At 37.4% G+C, this 23470-nt stretch overlaps 1 protein-coding gene and 1 pseudogene across 1 annotated transcript; both read left to right on the forward strand.

Moving 5' to 3' along the window:
- Nucleotides 1–17081: 17081 nt before the first annotated feature.
- Nucleotides 17082–20018, forward strand: LOC133871816 (putative UPF0481 protein At3g02645). The gene is made up of 2 exons (XM_062309241.1): nt 17082–17147; nt 18436–20018. The coding sequence occupies exon 2, from the start codon at nt 18485–18487 to the stop codon at nt 19826–19828; it is 1344 nt and encodes a 447-aa protein (XP_062165225.1). The 5' UTR covers nt 17082–17147; nt 18436–18484; the 3' UTR covers nt 19829–20018.
- A 443-nt stretch (nt 20019–20461) lies between these two features.
- Nucleotides 20462–22309, forward strand: LOC133871430 (UPF0481 protein At3g47200-like; annotated as a pseudogene).
- Nucleotides 22310–23470: the final 1161 nt, after the last annotated feature.

A 23470-nucleotide genomic window follows, 5' to 3' on the forward strand; every position in this document is an offset into this window, starting at 1 on the left:
AATAAAATATAAATATTTGTTTGTTTGTTTTTGTTTTTGTATTTTTTTTTTAAAAAAAAAATAAAAAAAAATACAAAGAGGTGGCTGCCTTTGGGGGTGGCCAGGCCACCCACAACCAATCCCCAAAGGATTTTAGGGGTGGCTCGAAGGCCACCCCCAGCACCTGGGGGTGGCATGCGGCTACCCCCGGCCACGCGCCACCCCCAAAGGATTTTAGGGGTGGCCTCCCAAAGCGGCAGCCACCACTTTGTTTTATTTAGTTTATTTAGTTTTTTTTTTTTTTAAAGAAAAAATATTTATATTTTTATTAGATTTTATATTTTTTTTTTTATTGTAATGGACACATGTTAGCTTTCTATTGGGTGTGACATGGCAGACTAACGGAATCTGTTAACCTAGTGGATGAAAAATTGATCCAGGGAGTGATTCGTAATTATTGTTTACCACGATGACTTTCTATGAACTTTTTGAACCATAGGAGTGAAAAATAATTATGCTAACCTCATAGACCAACGGTGCAATTATCCCTATTTTTCAATTCACAACCTGAGATTTTGCATAGTTCAGTCTCTAAAATTTTAACTTTGTTTCTCAGCCAAATGATTTTAGCTTCCAAAGCATGACAAACATCACAAGCATTCTTAAGATCTGAGACCAAGATCTCCTTTTATTTCTTAAGATTCTTGATCTTTTTGAACACTTTTCTACCCAAGTTAGACAAATTTTCAAAGTGATTGTCTTCAACAAAGTCAAAATCACATGACTAACAGACTGTGGGACCAATTGTATTCTCACTAATTAAACCATAATTCGTGGATGATTACATAACAACAGGGGTCAAGGAACACACAGGAAAAATAACTTCTCCTACTGAAAGTGTATCCACTTTGATACCAACTAATAAATACAGAGAGTTGAAACAACTCTATAGTTCAGACCCCAGATGCAGTAGGACAATTAACCAACATATAACATTTTTCAAATATAAAATTAAACTATTGCAGTTATAAAATAACAAGCCAACAAGTATCAACAATCAAACAACACAATGTTTTGTTGACGAAGAGATAAACCTTCCATAAAAAAAAAATCTTTCTGGGAGCAACCAAACCCAGGGTTCCCCTTTACTAAAAGAAGAACAAACTATAGGCAATAGTAAAACTTACATCTTATCACTTTTACAAGATAATCTGTAGGATGACCCGCTTTTTATGTGTCTCTACTCTAACTCCCCAGTTGGCTGTTCTTGAGAGAGTTAACTCCTTACCGATCACCATTGGTAGACTTTAGTTGTAACGTTGATTGTGCAGTTGTAGCACAATGGCTTGAATCTCCTTCCAAGAATCTTTACACAAACAAATTCTTGGAACAACACTCAACACAAACAAATTCTTTACACAAATCTCCTTCCAAGAATCTTAAAACTGTCTATGAAGTTTGTGAATTTCGTGTGTTTGAAAGATGTGGTAAAAGACTGAGGCAAAGAAGTCCCTAAATAGGCAACAATGTATTCGGCACGGCGGCATTCGAACATATAAGTTGGCCGTGTAGACATGGGTAGGGTTTTTCAAACCTAACCGTCTTCCATGTTTGGACAACATTACTAGGTGTCCGGAATCCTTCTTCCAGATCCACCATGTTTGGACCAATTTATTTTATGTTCAGACTCCAATGCCAATTTGCCTTTGAAATCCTTCACCATGTCTGGACACAACTCCTATCCGGACATCAAAGCAGCCCAAGAGCTTATGTCTGCAGCACCGTCCGGACATCTGAACAGATGAAACCTTTCTGGAACTTAGCCCATCTGGACATCTCTTGACCTATCTAGACACCAGCTTAACCCGAGAGTGGGTATCCGCCACTCTGTCCATACATCACATGGAATGATGACTACCTGGATTTGATTCTATCTAAACACCACATATCCCTCTCCGGACATCAACCCTTATACTTGTCTTTTTTGCAGTAGTTCTTCAAAGTTCTTAACTACAGACCTAAGTACAAAGCTACCTAATCCCCAAAAACATAAAAATAAGTTTTGAACATCAAATGAACCAATTACAAAACCTAAAACTTGGCTTGTCCATGTACTGGCTCAATGCATGTACTGCATATGCCAAATCTATTCAAGTGATGGTTTAGTAGATTAGCTTACCAACTAGTCATCGATATGATGAAGGATCTTTGATTAGTTCTCCATCTTGCTCACTGAGTGCTAGGTTCTACTCCATGGGTAAGGTGCATGGCTTGGTTCCAATAAATATTTTGAGTATTTTGAGTGCATATTTCCTTTGTGATATAAAGATAACATTTGCTAATTGACCCACCTCTATCCTAAGAAGTGCTTTAGAACATCGGGATCCTTGAGTTTGAAGTGATCTTGTAGGTATTTCTTAAGCTTTTGGATTTGCTCTAGATTTTTTCTTGCCAAATTGATGTCGTCTACATATACAAGCACCACTGTGAAGTTGTCTTTAGGGGTTCGAACAAATAATGATTTATCCGCTTTGGATTGAGTATATCATGCATGAGTGAGAGTAGAGGAGCTTGGCATACCATTGCCTTGATTCTTGTTTGAGTCCATATAGCGATTTGTTGAGCTTGGAATCTCTAGTCTCCCCTTTTTGTTCAAAATTAGGAAGAAGCTGCATGTAGACATCTCCATATAAGTCACTATGAAGGAAGGTGTTATTGATGTTGAGCTGACGAAGATGCCAACCTTAAGCCATAGGAAGAGCAAGAAGGGTATTGATAGTGACAGTCATGGCAACATGAGCAAAAATGTCTATGTAGTCAAGGCCTTTTAAGTATTTACTATTATGCTTTATTATTTATAGGTCTTTGCCTACTTTGAGGTTTCTATTGGTTGTTTCCCTTCAAAACAACTAATTTTCTTTAATTAGATATATTGTTCACTTACAACATTATCCCCATATCTAATATTTTCATTTAATTATTACTGTTCATACGTGTTCTTAGATTTTCTTTTATAAATTTTCATGTGTTTTTTTGGGGGCATTACAATAGTAGGGCCCCAGGTTATTCTCAAGTAGGTGAAAATGTTGGGGCGTTACAATGACAATGGAGATTATGGTGGTTGGGGTGGAGCATGGAGGATGAGGAGGGTTTGACTGAAGAGGAAGCACAAAAGTTTGTATACTTGGACTAAAATATTCTACATTATTTTGAATCCTCTTTATTTAGTTGACTCAAAAAAATATAGGCCACAAATTAGAGGAAATATTAGCTAACTCAATTGTGGAAAGTATGCCAATCACAATTCCGGTCCAATATCCACCAATGTGCCAAACCTTCCGACGAGCCACTTCCATATTAATTTGCTTATGTTTATAATTAATACTAATTATTTATGTGAAAAGGACAATACTTACACATTGAGAAGACTAAAATAAGCACTTGATTTAAAAATAGAAATTTAAAACAAGTTTCAACAAGTATGAGGTGGCCATGAGTACTAGTTATAGGGTATTTGTATTATGGTTAAATCCAAAGTTGGTCCATATACTTTTGATGTTTATAAATTGAGCCATTGGATTTTCAAACATGATAAATTAGCGTTATGTAAAACCACTCCTTCCGTCCACTACTGTTAATTAAACGTTTGCCACCTGAACCAAAAAGCCAAATGCGCCAATCAAATTTTGCTCCATGTATATATCTTCGAGAAATGATCCCTACACTCATTTCTCACAACAGCCCCACAACAAGTTGATGTGACTTGTAATATTTTATTATTTTTTTGTTTTGTTTTCATTTCTTTTAGTAAAAAAATAATAAAATATTCCCAGCCACATCAGCTTGTTGTGGGGCTGTTGTGAGAAATGAGTGTAGGGATCATTTCTCTATATCTTCATGTAAGCCTTGCCAAGTCATTGGTCCATCAGTTTAGTGAGTCAACGTTAGCTACACCATATCTGCATATCTCCTAAAAAAAAAAAACAAAAAGGAGGGGCGGTGGGGAAATCCCTTTGAGTATGGTGGTGGGGGTTCTCTGGTAACCAAACCCCAACCTCATAGAGGTTCTTGCGACGAACCCCACCCTCCAGAGGTGGTCGCAGGGGTGAGACTCCCCCGCGACTCATCCCCTCCTCCGCTGTGGTGGGTCCCGTGGGACCCCCCATCCCCATGACCATCTCTTCCCTTGCTAGCTGGGGTGCATTGTAGAGGAATCCTGTGACCTACCCTCTGCCAAAATTATTGTGGTGAGTCATGGGAGACACCCCCACCCCAAGACCACTTCGTGGTGTCCTCGTCTTGATGGCTTGCCTGGCTCGCACCATCTCTCCCCCCTTGATCAGGGTTTCGAGGCTCACCGAGATCTAAAATGGTTTCCATGTTAGAGAGAGAGAGAGAGAGAGAGAGAGAGAGAGAGAGAGAGAGAGAGAGAGAGAGAGAGCAATTAGATGTAAAGGTTAGGGAGCATAGACACTTCCTGCCTCTATTGTGTTTTAATGGGGTGACCCTCACGACCTACCATTTGTTTCGCATAGGTGGTCGCGAGGGACCCCCACCCTTAGAACCCAGCTCTTCGGGGGTGGTGTTGGATCGTAGGAGTAACCCACCACGGTTGGAGTTCATGCGCAAATCAAAATATGTGCCGCGAAATGTTTAAGGTACTTACAATTGAAATTGGTCTCTCCTAGGCTACTAGGGCCTGTTGACTTTGGTTGATTTGCTCATTACATGTTGAATAGTAAAAAATACTTTACTATAACCCTCTATTTATAGACTTGAATTTACACTTATGATAGGTTTAGGAGATCAACCAAAGCTGTATCATAAATATGATAGGTGTAAAGACCAAGAAAATAAATAGGGAGTTTAACAATTATTAAATTATGATTATTAAATTAGATGAGACTTGTAATTATATTTTAGGTGATAATATTTATATTATCGAAATAAAATGAGTCTAAGATAAAATAATGAAAAATTTTGAAATAATAAAATACTATTAATGGGTCTTTAGGAAATAATAATAAATAATTATTTGTATCGGTAAAAATATAGTTAGATTAAATGTGGGGTTAAATATTGGTTGTTAAAAGATATAATTTTAATATAATGGGGGTTCAGATGCAATTAATAAAAGTTGGGTTTTTTTTTTTTTTTTTTTTTAAAAAAAAAGAGATTTTCCTTACCACGTGTCAGCACATGATTGGCTAGGAGTAGATAATATTATCTCATTCTAATCATCCACAATTGGACAAGTGTCCCACTAACTCTCTCTCTTCTCCTTTCTCTTTCTTTTCTCTCCTTTCTTTTCCTCTTGCACGACCCATGTATCCCTTTCCCTTTCATTTTATTTTCCTTCCTTTTATCCTCCCCCACTCACGCCTTCTCCATTCTTCCTTTCCCTTTTATATTTTCTGCTCTCTTATTCACACCCACACACGCTGAGAGAGTGATATATCAAAACTGAGAGGGAGACGAGCAGACCGGTAGGAGGAAAGAAGAAAAGGAAAAAGAAGAGAAGAAGGAATCGGCTCTTGAGGATGTAGAAGAGAAGAAAAAAATGGAGGTTTCGGCCATGGGTTTTGTGGGGTAATTTTCTAGCCTTTCTTCATGTTTTCAGGTCACCCATTGTTTATAGAGCACGAAAATCATGTGATTGGTTTAGGATTTGCTTAGATTCGGATTTTAGGTTTAGATAGTAATGGGTTTCGGTTTTAGAGAGATTATTGTTGATATTCCTGTAACGATCCACCCCCAATGACACAATATTGTCCGCTTTTGGCTCCCCATACCAGACTTCCCAGGAGGTCACCCATCCTGGGATTGCTCTCGCAGCGGCTCGCTTAACTGCGGAGTTCTGATAGGTTCATTGCCATCACGGCTTTAAAACGCGTTGTGTCATATAGAGTGCATTTATACATATAAGCACATCCTCATTCCCAGGCGATGTGGGACGTCACAATTCCATCATACCCATTGGATTTATAACTTGAAATCATGTTAATTTGTTAGATTTCTAATTGGGTCCGAATTTAGGGTTCACTTTGGGTGCAAATGTATGGGTTATTTCTTGTTTCAGGTTCTAACTGAAATGGGTATGGATTTTGTGGGTTTTGAAGCTTGATTTAGGTTGTCTATTTTGATGTTTATCGATTGAGGGAATGTTTGATTTTTAGTTGTGATTTTGGAAGTATCCGATTGGGACTTTTATGGGTGTATTTTGTTCAATCTGAATTTGGAGTTGGATTTGTGGATTGGTTGATGAGCATGTTGATGTTGGAATTTTGGTAGTGTGATTTTGTGTTAAAATTCTAGTATATGTGCTGAAATTTGGGTTAAATTACATGGAGATTGGAACTGATTGGCTTGAGTTTTGGAATGGTTTGGTTAGCTTCTCGTTGTGGCCGTGTATGGAGGTAATGTGAAAAGGGTTTTCATGGGGCTGATTTATGGTTATGTAATGAGGTTCTAGGCCATGCCATTTATAGAGTGGGGTTGTTTGATTGTGGTTTTGTAGAGTTGAGTTAGTTATTATTTTGTAAGTGGTTAAATGAACAAGATAATGGCTAATATAAATTATGGAGTAAAGGCAACATAGAGTAAGTGAACAAATAAAATATATTAGTATAAAGAAAGAATAAATCAATGAATAGGTAAAGCGATCTAATAAATAGACCATGGGATTTTGGTCTATTATAATTAAAAGGTATTAAGATAACCTTTAAAGTATAAGTCACTAAGATCTTAGGTTGGAAAGACTTAATAGATAAGTGTACCAATAATAGGGTAGAAGCATTAATACAAAGTTAGGGTGGACTAATAGTAAATTGAGCCTAAGTACAATGCTTGGCTTCATATTTAAGGTTTATGTACAAATAAATAAATATTACAATACGTGATTGTAACCTAATCTAATATGAGTTGTTAAATTAATGTGTTAAATGAGATTAAGGTTTTATAATTCAAACTATCTAGATGGTTAGTAGCTAATAAAAGATAAAATATTGAACATAATAACAATTGTATTTAATGGTTAATAAACGAAATAATGTTACTAACCTAAAGTCTAAGGTTAATATCATAGGGGACATCTATTATGATGTAAAATTACTCAAATAATCCTAAGTTTGTAAAATAAATTAGTGAGCCTATAGAAACACACAAATATACCATGAATCCATTTTGTGACTACTGAGTAGCTAACTCACCTATCCATGTACCCAAAGTATTTAAGTGTATCATGTATGCATGCATATGTGTATATATATATATATATACATATACATATGCATGTATACATGAAAATATATGTTGTTAACTTAGTAAATAAGCAACAAAACATAAAATGATTCACAATGATAATGTAATGTAATAATAATATGTAGGCAAATAAAATAGTAGGGGCTTGTTTGGTGTTAATGAAGCTTGAAATTCTATCGTGGAATGTTAGGGGGATTAATGAGCTAGACAAGAGATTGCATATTAAAGGGCTCATTAGAGATTGTAAGGTTGATTTGGTGTGTTTGATAGAGACTAAAATGGAAGTAATTTCTAGAGAGGTGGTTCAAAGTTTATGGGGTTGCCGTCATGTGGATTGGTGTTTTATGGGGGCTAGTGGGGCGTCAGGTGGGATTCTAATTATGTGGGATAGGAGGGTTGTGGAAAAGGTGGATGATTGCGTGGGTCGATATACGTTAGCTGTTTCGTTGCATAACATTGATGATAATTTTCTGTGGGCGTTTGGGGGTGTGTATGGGCCTAATGATGATGGGGAGAGGAGGGTGTTTTGGGGGATAGGCCGTGGTGTTTTGGGGGAGATTTCAATGTGGTGCGGTTTCCAAGTGAGCGTTCCGGTGCTGGTGGTTTTTCTGCTATTATGGAAGAGTTCTTAGAGTTCATTCATGGACAGAGTTTGGTGGATATTCCTCTCCAAGGAGGGCAGTTCACTTGGTCCAATAATCAGGTATGGTCTAAAATTGATAGATTCCTTTTATCTTCGGAATGGGAAGAACATTACCCTAATGTGTCACAAAGTCGTTTGCCTAGACTTTTATTGGATCATTTTCCTTTGATGTTGGATTGTGGAGCGCAAAGAGAAGGGAAATGATACTTCAAATTTGAAAACATGTGGCTTAAATCCAATGGCTTTGTAGATCTTGTGCAACATTGGTGGGAGTCTTATGTTTTTCAAGGTCTGCCAAGTTTTGTGCTGGCTAACAAGTTGAAAGCTTTAAAGGTGGATTTGAAGAAATGGAATGCGGAGGTTTTCGGGGACGTGGGGAAGAAGAAGAAGGAATTATTGGAAGGTATTAATGAGCTGGAGTGTTTTGAAGAAGCTCGGGGGCTAGTGGAGGAGGAGCGGGTTCAGAAGTCAGACATGATTAGGGAGATGGAAAAAACTCTCCTGTGTGAGGAGGTTAATTGGAGGCAAAAATCTCGGGCTCTGTGGCTTAAGGAAGGGGATAATAATACTAAATTCTTTCACAGGGTGGCTAATTTGCATCGGAGGTTCAACCATGTGGGAGTCTTAAGGATCAATGGGGCTGTCTTCGGATTCGGTGGAAATTAAGGAGCATATTGTGAATTATTATGACTCACTGTACACCGAGCAGAGTTTGTGGCGGCCTAGGGTGGATGGGATTTCTTTCTCCTCCATTGATGCGGATGAGTGTCTCTGGTTAGAACGAGGTTTTGAGGAACATGAGGTGTGGGAGGTGGTGCGGGAGATGAACGGGGATAAGGCTCCGGGTCCAGATGGTTTTTCTATGGCGTTCTTTCAGTAATGTTGGGGGGTTCTCAAAAAAGATATTATGGCGGTATTTTCAGAATTTCATAATAGTTGCCAGTTTGAGAGGAGCTTGAATGTAACTTTTGTTTCCCTAATTCCTAAGAAGGCAGATGCGTTGGAGGTTAAGGATTTTAGGCCTATTAGTTTGGTGGGAGGGGTCTATAAAATTATTTCTAAGGTCCTTGCTAACAAGCTCAAATCAGTGGTGGGGAAAATTATTTTGAGCTCTCAGAATGCTTTTATTGGTGGAAGGAAAATCTTGGATTCAGTTCTTATAGCCAATGAATGTTTGGATATCCAATTGAGGTCAGGGGAGGTCGGGTTATTGTGCAAACTGGATTTGGAGAAAGCTTATGATCACGTGAATTGGGATTTCCTTCTTTACATGCTTCAGAGGTGTGGGTTTGGGGAGAGGTGGAGGAAATAGATTAAATTTTGCATATAGTCAGTAAAATTTTCCATTTTGGTTAATGGTACCCCTTCTGGTTTCTTTCAGAGCTCGCGGGGGATTAGGCAAGGTGATCCTCTTTCTCCTTTGCTGTTTGTGGTGGTTATGGAAGCGCTCAGCAGGATGTTGTTTGCTTCTATGCGCCAAGGCTTGCTGTCAGGTTTCTCAGTGGGTCTTAGGGGTAATGAAGCTTTAGTGGTGAATCACTTATTGTTTGCGGATGATACCTTAATTTTTTGTGGAGCACAGGCCGAGCATGTTCGAAATTTGAGGTGTACCTTCTTATGTTTCAAAGCGGTGTCAGGGTTGGGGATCAATTTAGGCAAGTTCGAATTGGTCCCTATTGGCGAGGTGGAAGATGTTGAGTCTTTGGCATATATTCTGGGTTGTAGAATTGGGTCTCTGCCGATGACTTATTTGGGTATGCCGTTGGGGGCGTCTTTCAATTCTATTTCTATTTGTAATGGGGTTATTGAGAAGGTGGAACGAAGGCTAGCTAGTTGGAAGAAACTTTATTTATCCAAGGGTGGTAGGGTGACATTGATTCACCCTACTCTTTCTAGCATTCTTTCTTATTATTTATCTTTGTTCCCTATTCCTGTGAGTGTAGCTAAGATACTGGAGCGGCTTTAAAGGGAATTTCTGTGGAGTGGTATGGGTGATGAGACTAAATTTCATCTAGTTAATTGACATCGTATTTGTACTCCAATCAAGGTTGGTGGACTGGGAGTTCGTAATGTTATCAATTTTAATCATGCCTTATTGGGGAAGTGGATCTGGAGGTTTTCTCAGGAGCGCGATGCTTTATGGAGATCGGTGATTGAGGTGAAGTATGAGAGTGTGAGGGGAGGTTGGTGTTCTTTGCCGGTGATGGGGCCTTTTGGAGTCAGTGTTTGGAAGTTTATTCGAAAGGGGTGGGATAATGTTGCCAAATTTTTGCGTTTTGAGGTGGGTGATGGGTCCCATATTCGATTCTGGCATGATTTATGTTGTGGGGATAGGCCTCTCAAGCTCGATTATCCAGCTTTATTTTCTATTGCGCGTTCTCCTGATGCTTGGGTGGTGGATAATTTGTCAGTGGTAGAAGGGGTGGCTCATTGGAATGTTCTCTTTGCGCGCAATGTTCAAAATTAGGAGGTGGAGGTGGAGATGGTGATGTCCTTCTTCGAACAGTTATACTCTACTAGGGTTCGGCATGGGGAGGTTGATAGGGCGGTGTGGACTCTTTCCAAGAGGAGGAATTTTGAAGTGAAGTCTTTTTATAAAGCTTTAGTTTGTCACGAGACGACTTCCTTTCCTTGGAAGGGTATATGGCGTGTTAAAGCTTTGAAGCGGGTTGCGTTCTTTGTCTGGACAGAGGCTTTATGGAAGATTTTAACTCATGACAATTTACATAGGCGTGGTATTGTGGTGGTAGAGTGGTGTGTTATGTGTAAAAAGCATGGGGAATCCGTTGATCATCTTCTTCTTCATTGTGACGTGGCTCGGATTGTTTGGAGTTCTATTTATAGATTGTTTGGGGTGGAGTGGGTTATGCCTAGTAGTGTTGTGGATTTATTGAGTGTGTGGGGCACTTTGCTGGGTCGTGGTCCTGTTCACCGTATGTGGAAGCAGGTTCCTCTTTGTGGGGCTTGTGGCGTGAGAGAAATTCTAGGCTTTTTAAGGATGTGGAGGTACAGGTTGGGGCTCTTTGTAGAAAGGTGCTTAATATGTTATATCTTTGGGTGTCGGCGCATAGCTTGGGTAGTATGCCATATGCTGATTTTTTACTTTCTTGTTCGTTTTAGTCCTTTTTTTAGGAGCTCCTTTGTATACTTCTTGTGTACTAGGTTTGCGCCCCTTTGCGCTTTTTAATGAATTCTTACTTACAAAAAAAAAAAATTAATAAGCAAGATATAATAAGAACCTATAACCAATGATTAACCTAATAATAGCTTAGGATACCTAGCTAGCTTTAGAAGCGAGTAATGCGACGTGTGAGCATGATGGTAGTTTATGTGTCATAGAGTATAGGTTCAATAGCATAGCCTAATGTTACCAATGTTTGCAGGATCATTTCTAGATTGGAGACTTTAATTGGTTCTCCAATGTAGAGTTCAAATAACTAAAACACAGGGGAAATGTTGGAGTCATGAGTCCTATGTAGCCAAAGTGAGTATTCTACTCACTAAGAAGTATTATTTTCATATATGATGAATTGCGAAATATATATTGTTTTATAAGCTTGAACCAACTGTATGTTGATTATGAACTGTTTTGGATGATTTGAATACTTTTGAGTATATTGAAATTATGATGATGTTTTAAAGTATGAATACGATATGTGGTGTTTAAATGAATGGAGTCACTGTATGTTATGGTTGAGAGTTTTGAAAATTGTGATTGCAACGGAACATGAATATGATTTTAGAGTGAGTTAAGTTATGCAAATTGTTTAAGAAATGACATGTTGAATTGTTTATGTTTTTATAAAGAAAGCATGTGTTAAAGGCATGATTTATGAAATGAAATGTATATTGTTTTAAGGCATGAGGCATACGCATATGAACGCTAAACGTGCATTGAAGTGAGGTTCATAACTCATGGGAAACTACGCTTGGGGTAACACCCATGATGCTTGGATTAATTTCCATGATGCTTGGGGTAACACCCATGATGCTTGGATTAATTTCCATGATGTTCTTGGGGTAATTCCCATGATGTACATTGCATGATCATTTATAGCATGATTTTGATGAGTGTGATATTTTTATACTATGAGTAGTTTTGCTAGATGTATTAGTAAGCATAAGAGTTTTAATGGAAAAGAGCTTATGTATATTTCTATCGGATGGTTGTATGATTTAAATGCCATTGATTTCTAACATAAGGGTTATGTAAACCTAAGCAAACAAACCACAAAGTATTATCGTATGTGAGGTCGTACGTAGTTGTTTTTACAACAGAACTTCTACGTATAATCTTAGCTGCCTAGTATGTTTAAATGTTTTCTATGAGTCGGTGTTTGCTATATCAGCTATGGGGGTTTTCAAACAAAAGTTTATAAATTAGTGACTGTTATAGTGTACGCATGACTATAAAAGAAAAGTTGGTTCTTTGCGAAAACTCAGTGAATAGTATACCTCTGAGGTCTTAGTGTATTTATTTATGCTAAGACGGTGGACTCATAATTTCACCTATACGGATGTGGCAAACCCCCACAACCGTATAGATGTTCCTTTGGCTGCAGGTACTCCGGTCGTAGTTGAGGGTGTTGTAGATGTGCACTTGGGATATTATGACTGAAACTCGCCGCGACGGTCGTAATTGTGGGACCACAGTTGTCCACTAATTTATAGGTTTTGTTTATGGCTTGTGACGCTTGTGTCACTTGTTATTGTATAAGCCATTCCTGTTGTTTAATTACAATGTTGATAAGACTTAAACATATAGATGTTAAATGGCTCAGTATTGTAAATAACTTGTAATAGATGTATAAGCTATGCTTTTCGCTATTCAGGTTTATGTTTCCGCTGCATAGTTAGTTATATGTTATACTCTGATTTACCAGGTGTATATATTATGGGATATAGACCATATGTTGGCTTTGCGACACATTGTCGTGCCACTGTGAGGACACGTTTATGTTTGTATAAAAAAAAAAAAAGGGTCGTCACAATAAGAGTCATAGGAGGAGTAGAACTCCTCCTCCTAGCATCTAGGGTGCACGGCCAAGGGGAGTGAAACACTTTCATTGGCCATGCCCCAACCGGCCATAGGGAGAAAATTATCTCCCCATGCATCTAGGGTTAGGGTTTTAACCTTAGCCCATTGTTACAAACTTTTCAGCATGGGCTTGAGTTTTATCCCTAAGGCCAATGCTCCTTTATCTTTACTTAAGCCTTTTGGGATTAATTCTAAGAACCCATAGCTTTTTAATTACCTAAGCTCATAGAAATTAATTCCTAAGCCTATAGCTCTTTAATTGCTTAAGCCCTTAGGAAATTAATTCCTAAGCCTAATCATCTCTAAGTAATGAGCCACTTAGGAATCATATTTCTTTCGTTCATGTTTTATCAAATAAAACAATCAACAGAAATAAATACATAATCGATGCTCATATCATATTGTCAATTTACATCAGCTTAAAGAGAGACTTAAAGGGAAAAATATAATTAGCTCTAAATAGGTCCGTGACAATATTACACGGCCCTATTTAATAACAATTGATTCCACTAAACAAATGTGGTTGCACTCTAATATATATTTTCAAATTAATGAATCAATCCCCGCGACATACTTATTTATTACACATTACACCTTCATGGAATCATTCCATAGTCGAACCAAAGTCAATACATTATATTACTTAGTTCACTACATTTTTTTTTTTCCTTAATACTCCTGATTTAATTACATGATATATCATTTTTGTACCTTGTGAGTTTTTCATCTCATCTTGTACAAAATAAAGTTTCAGTAAATACCACTGAAACACTTAGGCCAGAGCTTTAGAATAATCAATCCCATTAAATATACATCAAGGGGAATATTCCTTATCGCTTTGTTCCATGAAAAAGGATTTGGATTCCTTCTTAAAGAAGGTGTTCCCACAATGCTACATGCGATCATCCAACGCACAGAAGTATTGACAATGATTTGATCTTAGTCTTGTACATCAAAATGTCCTACACTAAACATTTGAGTTCGCAATCTTCTTAGGATTTAGAGTAGCTGTTATAAGTTGTCGTGTACGTACACCATTCTTAATCACAGTGTTGAAAGAATAATGACTCACGTAGTCCATTTGGTGCATGTCACTACCTTGCACTTACTCCAACATATCAACCTCAAGCCCTTCCTTCTTCTCCTAATCAAGATAGATCGTTAAGGTTGACATGCTATAATCTAGATGGATTTTCCAGTTCCATTTCTAAGAACAATCTCTTATAAATTACAAAGACCTATGACTATAATCTTTTGTGTGATAATCTCATTACTCACAACGTAGTCAAATATAATGTAACTTATGAACCTTAAATATATATCATATGAAATATTCAAACATATATATACATGTAAAGCTATAACATATATGTCCAATATTTAATATTCTATAATTTATAAAAAAGTAACTTTAATGCAATTGGAGTTTTGGACACCAATCCCAACAACCATTAGCTACCTGCGAAGGGCGTTTCCGATCATCACCACCCCTTCCTTCTGTTTTTTTTTTTTTTTTTTTTTTTTTTTTTTTTTTGTTTCTTTTTGGTTCATTTTAGGGGATATGATTATATGGCCTAGGACTCACCAAACTGTTGGAGATTTGTACACGCTACGTAATATGGTTGGACTATCAGAATTTTTAGATGGCAAACGGTTTACTGACAATAGTGGAGGGAAAAAGTATTGATTTTACACATCCAGAAAGCCCAATGACAAATTTTATCACTTTTGAATATCCAATAACTAATTTGATAAACATCAAAAGCACAATGATCAGTTTTGGATTTAACCATTTATATTCACCTTTCCCTGACTTTTCTTAAACCCAGATTCTACTCATGGAACAAAATAATGTTTAGCCCTTTAACCCATGTATTCCCTTTTTCCTATTTCTTACTTACACTATTTTCTCTCTAAGGGAGGTAAATTTTAAGCTTAAGGAGCTTGGAAAGGTAAAAAATTAAATTGGGTTCTTAGAACTAATTGGTGGGGAAGGTTTTGGTATCTTCCTTTTCCTTTTCCTTTTCTATCTAGTTTCCAAGCAACACATTTGTTCTAAATGTCTCCCTATTTCTATATGTCAGATGCTTGTGTGCTTGGACAAGAATGGGATCTTTCCCTATCTATTTGCAAATTCTTTTTCTCAATTTCTCCAAAATTTGAAGCATAAAGTTGAAAAAGATCCTATAGTAATTTCCACGAGTCTAGCTTCAGTTAAGCTTCCTTTATTTTTTGAGACGCGTTGTCAAATATTAAACTTGATGTCGTAGTTTATACCACACCGGTTCACTCCTATTTTTTTTAAAAAAATAAAAATAAAAAAAAAATAAAATTGAGAAAACTATATTTTCCTTACTTAAACTACTATCCAATTTATAATGTGCACCATGGGCCACCCAAATTTTAAAAGGTTGCAATCGACCCTCTCAAACTACTAGATACTTTCACTTTACCCATTATGACAATATTTTCTGTTAACTTGAACGAAAAATGCATCACATGACCCACAATGATATAAAATGTCCATTATACCCTTCTTAGATGTATGAATTGAAAATGCAGTTATACTCTTATATTAGAAAAATAAAGAAAAACTTTTCAAGCTATGGATCTTTAGTCATGGAGGCAGACGGCCAAACCCTGGGTTTGTAATCATTGAGACCCTCGGCTTGTAGAATCTAATGTTGGGGTATAATAAGTATTTTAAGTCACGTGTATTGCACATATAATATATATTTTCATCGGATTTAACAGAAATTCAAATAGAGAGGGCTAAGTGAAAGAGTTAGGTAGTTAAAAGCTTAGGGTCGAGTGCAACTTTCTAAAATTTTGGAAATATTGCAATTAGGTGGAAGTTGGAGAAGAGAGTGAGTGTAGTTTTTGTTCTTTCTTTTATTATCGTCACTGTTGTTGGGAACAATCCCACTCTCACTGGCCCATTAGAAAAGGATCGGGCCTCAAGGCCAGCATCGGCCTATGGAGGATTACGTACCTCAAGCTAAGACAACAAGACTTTGAGATAGGCCTATCCAATGAGAAAGACACCCAAACTAATCGTTCCCGGAAAATGCTATTTCGGGGAATATGCAACCATACACAATAGTTGGTACATCCAGATTGATTCCCGGGAATGCAGACATCCCTGACTTGAGATTTAACTTATCCAGCCAAGGCTCGGAACAAGTATGTCCCGGTAACTCGGGGTATCAGTCTCATCTCAAAAAATTTAGATTAGAACCCTACTTCAAGTTGACGTAGGCTAGGAGTCACAATCTGAGTCAAATTAGAATTCCTTAGAGAATCCGGTCAACAACCCACTCTTAGTTGAGTTGGGATAGGACTCCTAGTCCAAATATAATCTTTGAAGATCCGGGACCAAATCCTGATCCAAGACGAATTAGGAAAGAATCTCAATCCAGATCTGATAAGAAATGCAAGTCCAAATCAAACTTTGACGTTGCTCCTAGGTTAAGTTAGACTAGGAGACCTGATTTAGGTTTGTCTCTACCTTTTAGCCTATAAATAGGCCTTTATACCATGTATAAATGATAGACTGAATTCTTGTGCATTGAGTATACTTTTCTCTCAGAAACTGATTTAGGCATCAGAGTGAGATTCCCGGTTGGCAGGGTCTCTTACTTTTATTTGTTTTGCAATGATCGTGGGAACGTGAAAAACATTGAAGAATGTGCCGTTCACACCTTATTGGAAACTGTTCTAATAACTGTACTTGTTTCCTCCTACTCCATGTGCCATAAGAGTGTTAAAATATCAATTAAATGATTAAATTTACCTATTTTTACCGGCTTAAGCTTTTGAGATGATTTAGCAAATAGCATATTGATCCATAATGTGAAATGCAAGGAAAGTGGTGATTATTCTTAATGCTTTCTTTAATTACTTAATTCCCTTGAACCCGGCCTTTAAGTGAAATGCAAGGCAAATGGTGGTTCCTTTTTACAATAAGAAGAATACCATTTCCAACCCCACATATTGCCGAAAGATCCTACCATGTTGCGGCATTCATTGGCTTCATTACTGCTGCTGTGGGGCCGCCTATGTTTAGAGGAACTTGTATCTTACAACTGCCGCAGAGGGACTCTCCGATCTTTACTTATATAAAGAAGCCAGCGGGAGCTCTTATCTTTAATTTGGTTGTGCCACCAACACTGCATTAATTTCGTGCATTCCCTAAAGACTACGACAAAACAAACTTCTCTATAGCAGGTGCGATAGTACTCTTTTCTTCTTTCTTCTTTTTTTTTTTTTAAAGGGCTTTATATATACCTCTTGCTCGCTCTCTCTCTATATATACTCTGATATCGCTTAGGTTTATTTGTTAAGCTCAAAGTTGCCTATATTTACTCGAGTTGTAGCATAAACATGCAGTGAGAGAGTTTTTCTCGACAATGTTTATTTTTTTAGAGTTTTGGATTGAAGTTTTTCTCGATATATATGGTAGTATTTAAATCTAAGCATCAATGTGAGAGAGTTTGCATGCATGTTTGTGCACTTTTAATTATTTTCTTAAGGACTTGCATGAACGGATCGATCATGCCATAACAGAGGTGAAATGTGATCGACGGCCTGGTGAAGATCCTCCATCAATGGGTTCTCATATATATATATAGGCTGAGGAAGCTTAATGAAGTCTATGGAGACGGTGTCCTAGTATCTTGGGCATTTTTGCATGAGCTTTCTGATTCGACCACTGGCTCATGGGCTTTAAGACCATAACTAAGAAGTTTTTTTTTAGTTATTTGTTTAGTTTAAGACCATAACATTATTAATTACATCCTTCTAGGTCAGATAGCCGTCATAACTGAGAAGTTTCAAACAGTCGCATAAAAAAAAAAAAAAAAAAAATCCATACGATGGCTGGACTCCTTAGCTAGGAAAATGAGATTGTATAGATTAATGGCCTCTTAATTACTTAAATTAACTTGACATGACACATTTTCTCACTTTTTAAACCTACCCATTATTGATCATCAGATTTCTTCCTTTTTGGCAATTCAACTCTTCTCTTAATTTGTTTTAGTTTCCCTCCTTTTTTTTTTCAAGCAAGAAAAACGGAAAAACCTAAAAGTTTGGAGAAAACTCCGTATTCTTTGAGTTCTTCTTCTTCTCAACTAATCTAATTGTATTGCATGTTTTATTTTGTTCAATTTATAAATAGAATAAACTATTTTAGGTTTTAACCTATGATTGTTCCCCTGCACAAGCCACACCTATATATATTGATAGTCAACACAAAACTTCATAATTGTTAGGCTGCCTAGCTAGATGCTTTAGTGTTTTGGTGTAGGAATGTGATTATGTGAAAGCAAATGTCAAGTCCCGTTCATAATGTCGATTATTTGTTTTTCCTATGGGCAACATGACATTGATAATTTTTTTATAAACACATTATGTTAATTCTCGATATATGCAATGATTTTGTTCTTTCTCTCATTGTTTTTTAGTTCTTTATTTACTTTAAACAAAACAGAGAATCAATTACTTGTTTGTTCAGTTGTTTGATCAGAAAAAAGGAATTTGTTGACAGAGAAAGAAAGCAAATTATGAGCAATATTCATTTAATCGGCGTAGAAGACCCTCCTCATGTTCCATTGGTAGATTCAATGGGAAAGGATTTGCGAAGCTTGTCTCCTTTATCCCCTGAATGTGTTATTTATAAAGTACCTGAGCGACTACTACGCCGTGTCAAGAAAAATGCCTGCACACCTAAGGTAGTCTCCATTGGCCCGCTTCATCATTGTGGTAATCGAGCCTTAAGAGCCATGGAAGAACATAAATTGAGGTACCTCGGAGATTTTATACGACAGACCGGCGAAAGCTTGGAGTTTTTTCTTGACTTTGTAAGGAATAAGGAAGCAAAACTTCGTGGTTGTTATGCAGAAACCATGCAGTTTAGCGTTGATGAATTTGTCAAAATCATTCTAGTGGATGCTGCCTTCGTTGTTGAGGTCTTACTCAAGTCGTTTATCCCTAAACTGCAAGATGAAAACGACCGCATATTTAAGAAACCGTGGTTGATACAGGACGTATGGACCGACATGCTTCTGCTTGAAAATCAGCTTCCGTTCTTCATTCTTGAGGATCTTTTCGGAGAAGTACACTGGTCGCAAAGCGACGGGGAGGAGACGGCGACGCTTACCATCAATAAGCTTACAGAAGAGTTTTTCAAAAGCCGAATGGAATCACCGAGAATAGAAGACAGATGGGAAGAGATCTGTTCTGGTGATTTCAAAATTAAACATTTTGTTGATCTCCTACGACACGTGCAATTAAAGCCTGTTAAGGAGCGTAGTGAAAGTGAACAAATGAAACTGAAAAAACTAACCATGCCCAGTGTGACAGAGCTACACGAGGCTGGAGTCAGGTTTCAGGTGTCGAGAAGCAAAAATCTATTTGACATAATATTCGATAAAAAGAAAGGGATACTGAAAATCCCAAGTTTTATTTTAAGTGCTGAAACAGAACTCACAATCCGAAATTCCCTCGCCTTTGAGCAATGCCATTACAGTGAGAAACACATAAATGATTATGTTATCATAATGAATCGGCTTGTTGACACTCGCAAGGATATAGAGTTGTTGGTAAAGGAGGGAATTGTTGAAAATAGGTTTAGCTACACCAGAGAACTAAGAGAAGGGTCAAATTTTCTTAACAAACTTGCAGATGGGGCTATTTTGGACGAGAATAACTTCTACTTTGCTAGTCTTTCTGAAGAGCTGAACGCTTACTACAACACCTCGTGGCACAAGTGGAAGGCAAACTTGAAACAGAAATATTTCATAACACCGTGGTCCGACATTTCACTTTTGGCAGCTGTTTTTCTGCTTATACTCATACAAACGGTGTGTTCTGTTATCTCGCTGGCTCCACTTCCTACTTCTAAGTAGCTAGTACTTCAGATGGAAAGTTTCGCCACTCCCTCGCAGTTATTTCTACTATTGTTGTTGTGTTTATATCTGTGTTGGTTAAGATATTCTCTTGCATGGCCTTCTAGTTCTGTCAAGAACAGGTTTTCTTCGGTATGTACTGAAGCTTTGATAAGATATGTACACTTTGTTTTGAAATTTACTGATGTGGTCGGGCGCATGTATCGACATTTTACCTCTTAAATGATCTTGATTGAGTGCTAAATGCTAATTAATAAATCTGCTTTAATCAAGTTAAGCTGCCATTTTGAACTGATGCATCTTAGCCAAGTAATTTATATGAGATCGATCTTGATAAAAAGGTAACTTTCCACTACTTACAACTGAGTTACCAACCTCACCAACATTATGCATTGCAAAGAAAATTGTCCCTATTATGGTGTGGAGCCTCGTCTAGACAGGCAACACACCTTATTCAGATAGGAGTTTGATTTCACCACTCACCGCATAATAATGGTCAATCATAAATTAATAAGAAAAATTCATACTATGCATGATACAGAGCTTGTCTCACTCGAGTAGTCAAGAAATTACCTTTAAAGAATAAGTATAATTCATCTTTGGTTGGCATGGACCGTCCGCCTAACCACTAAGATGCGGTACAACCCGTTTTCCGATGAATGTATTAGCTATGTCTTTAACAGGATAACACAATCAATGAAATAGTATAACCCATCTTCGGTTGGTACGAACTGTCTACTTAAATTATACTAAACTAGGCTGTAGTACAATTAATCTTCCCTAGGCATGTCTTATCTAACCCTTTTGATCATATGTCAATTAAAATCGATGTATAACAATTATTTACATAATTACAAAAAATATGAATGATTGAGTTCTATCAATATAAAAGACTTTCTAAGACAAGATAAGAAATTCATAATGATTGAATATAAACATTAAGATCAATGCTTGTCTCCTCCCTTCTCCTCTAAATGTAGTATCTATATATAGAGTTCCTGAGAGATTGCTTCATATCAAGGAAAATGCCTATACACCTAAGGTAGTCTCCATTGGCCCACTTCACCATGGTAAGGAAGGCTTGAAAGCCATGGAAGAACATAAAAAGAGGTACCTGTAAAATTTTATCCGATAGACCAATGAAAGCTTGGAGTTCTATATCCAAGTTGTAAAGGAGAAGGAAGCAAGACTGCGTAGTTGCTATGCAGAAACCATTCAGTTTAGCAGTGATGAATTTGTCAAAATCATTCTAGTCGATGCTGCCTTCATCATTGAGGTCTTACTAAGGCACAATCTTCGTGAGGCGAAAAATGACTGCATTTTTAATAAACCGTGATGTTACAGGATGTATGGCCTGACCTCCGATTGCTAGAAAATCAGCTTCCACTCTTCATTCTTGAGGATCTTTTTGAGCCTTGCAAAATAACAATCTCATCCCAGCAAAATGTGAGACTTTCCATCATTGAGCTCTCACATAACTTCTTCAAAAAGATAATGCATTTGGAGGGAACAGATGACAGATTTAAGAATATCCGTTCTTCCAAAGTTGTACATTTTGTTGATCTCTTAAGACACTTGCATCTAACTTTGAAGCAGCAGCCTAAAGGAAAAATTCAAACACTAACCACGCCCACTATAACAGATTTACACGAGGCTGGAGTCAGGTTTAATGTGGGGTCAAGCAGAAATTTTTTTGAAATACAATTCAGTGAAGGGATACTAGAAATCCCAAAACTTATTTTAAGTGATGAAACAGAACTCTCAATCCTAAATCTCCTCGCCTTTAAGCAATTGCATTATATGGAGAATGACATAAATGATTATGTTACCATCATGGATTTCCTTGTTAACACTCCTAAGTATGTGGATTTACTGGTCAAGTATAGAATTGTTGAGAATAGGCTAGGAGGCGACAGCAATGAAGGGTCCACTCTTATTAACAAACTTGGCAATTAAGGTGGCTATTGTGGACGATAATAACTTCTGCTTTGCAAGTCTTTGTGAAGGACTGACCAACTACTGCAGATCCCCCTGGCACGAGTGGAAGGCAAACTTGAAACAAAATTATTTTAACACACCATGGGCCAGTGCTTCGGTTATTGCAGGTGTTGTTCTCCTTGTACTCACTTTTGTACAAATAGTGTTTTTTTTTTTTTTTTTTAGAAAAGACGAGATCACATGTCCAATAGTGATCCTAGCCTAAATTTATTAGAAAAAAGCCTCACTTTTGGCAGAGGAATACCATGATAACATCCAAAATTCACAGAATATACAAAGACCACCATCCCATGAAAGACAAACCACAACTTATTTCATTCTTAACCAAGGTAAACCACAATTATCTATCCGTAATATCCCTTTGAGTTCCTTAGGAATATTATTCGAATTATATTCATACGTAATCCCTGCACTACCACGTTTACTGAGCCAGTTCGCAGCTTGGTTACCCTCTCTAAAAACACGGTTAAACCGAGTATTTAGGCCACTGATGAGAAGGAAAATTTCCTCCTAAAAATCCTCTAAGTACCAAACCCGACAACTACCTTTCTCGAACCAAGTCACTATCAGGGATGAGTCAAGTTCAACAACAATATTACGTAAACCCATCGCCTTGCATTTCTGCAAACCAATTAGAACACCCAATAATTCAGCTTTATTATTAGAACCAATACCAATATACTCCGAAAATGCAACGATCAGATTACCTTTATGGTCTCTAATCAGCTCCCCCGCACCTGATTCCCCTGGATTCACCAAACTACTACCATCCATATTTAATTTGGACCAACCCAGCTCTGGCTTCTCCCAAGATACAGCAACAAAGTTGCTTTTCGAAAAAGAAATAGCCGGCAAATTTAATTCTTTAAGAATTGCTTGATCACGATGATGCAAATTACCGGTATCTCTAAGCCTCAAACCAACCCAAAGAATCCAGTATTTAACCTTTCGCCACAAAACATTAAAGCATACCTTTTGTCCCTCCATACGAGCATAACACCTCCATATCCATAGATTCCAAATAATGATACAGGGAATCAACCCAATCAAATTACCAACCTTTGAGGATTTTTTGGTTCTTCGAAACCAAGCTTCAACAGTAACTAACCAAGATCGAGTAGCCACATAAGGAATACCCAGGAAACTAGAGCATATTTGCCAAAGCTTAGCCGCAATCTTGCCACCGTAAAGCACATGATCTAGGTCCTCAAAGTCGCCCTGCGGACAACATTCACATTTTGAGGCTAAAGAGATACCAATACGCCTTATACGGTCATCCACACTCAAGCTATTTGTCATCGCCTTCCACACAACATCTGAATTTTTTTTTTGGTAAAGCAGAGTGCCAAATCCATTTTGTCCATTGGTGCTTTGGAACCGAAATACAAAGCCATTCCCAAACACTTTTTGTTGAAAATCTCCCATCCCTACTACCAAGCCATATTAAACGATCCATTCCTGGTTTAGTGCCATCAATTTGAGAGAAAATATCATCAGCAACCTCTTAACTCACTAGCTGAACAACCAAGTCCACATCCCAACTATGTTCAACCATGCAATCTTTTATTTTTAAGAAAGGCAAATCAGATATTTGAACATTCTGACATATAGGACCCGACTCCATCCACTTATCCCGCCAAAATG

Source organism: Alnus glutinosa, chromosome 6 (genome assembly GCF_958979055.1).
Source record: "Alnus glutinosa chromosome 6, dhAlnGlut1.1, whole genome shotgun sequence".
Classification (NCBI taxonomy): Eukaryota; Viridiplantae; Streptophyta; class Magnoliopsida; order Fagales; family Betulaceae; genus Alnus; species Alnus glutinosa.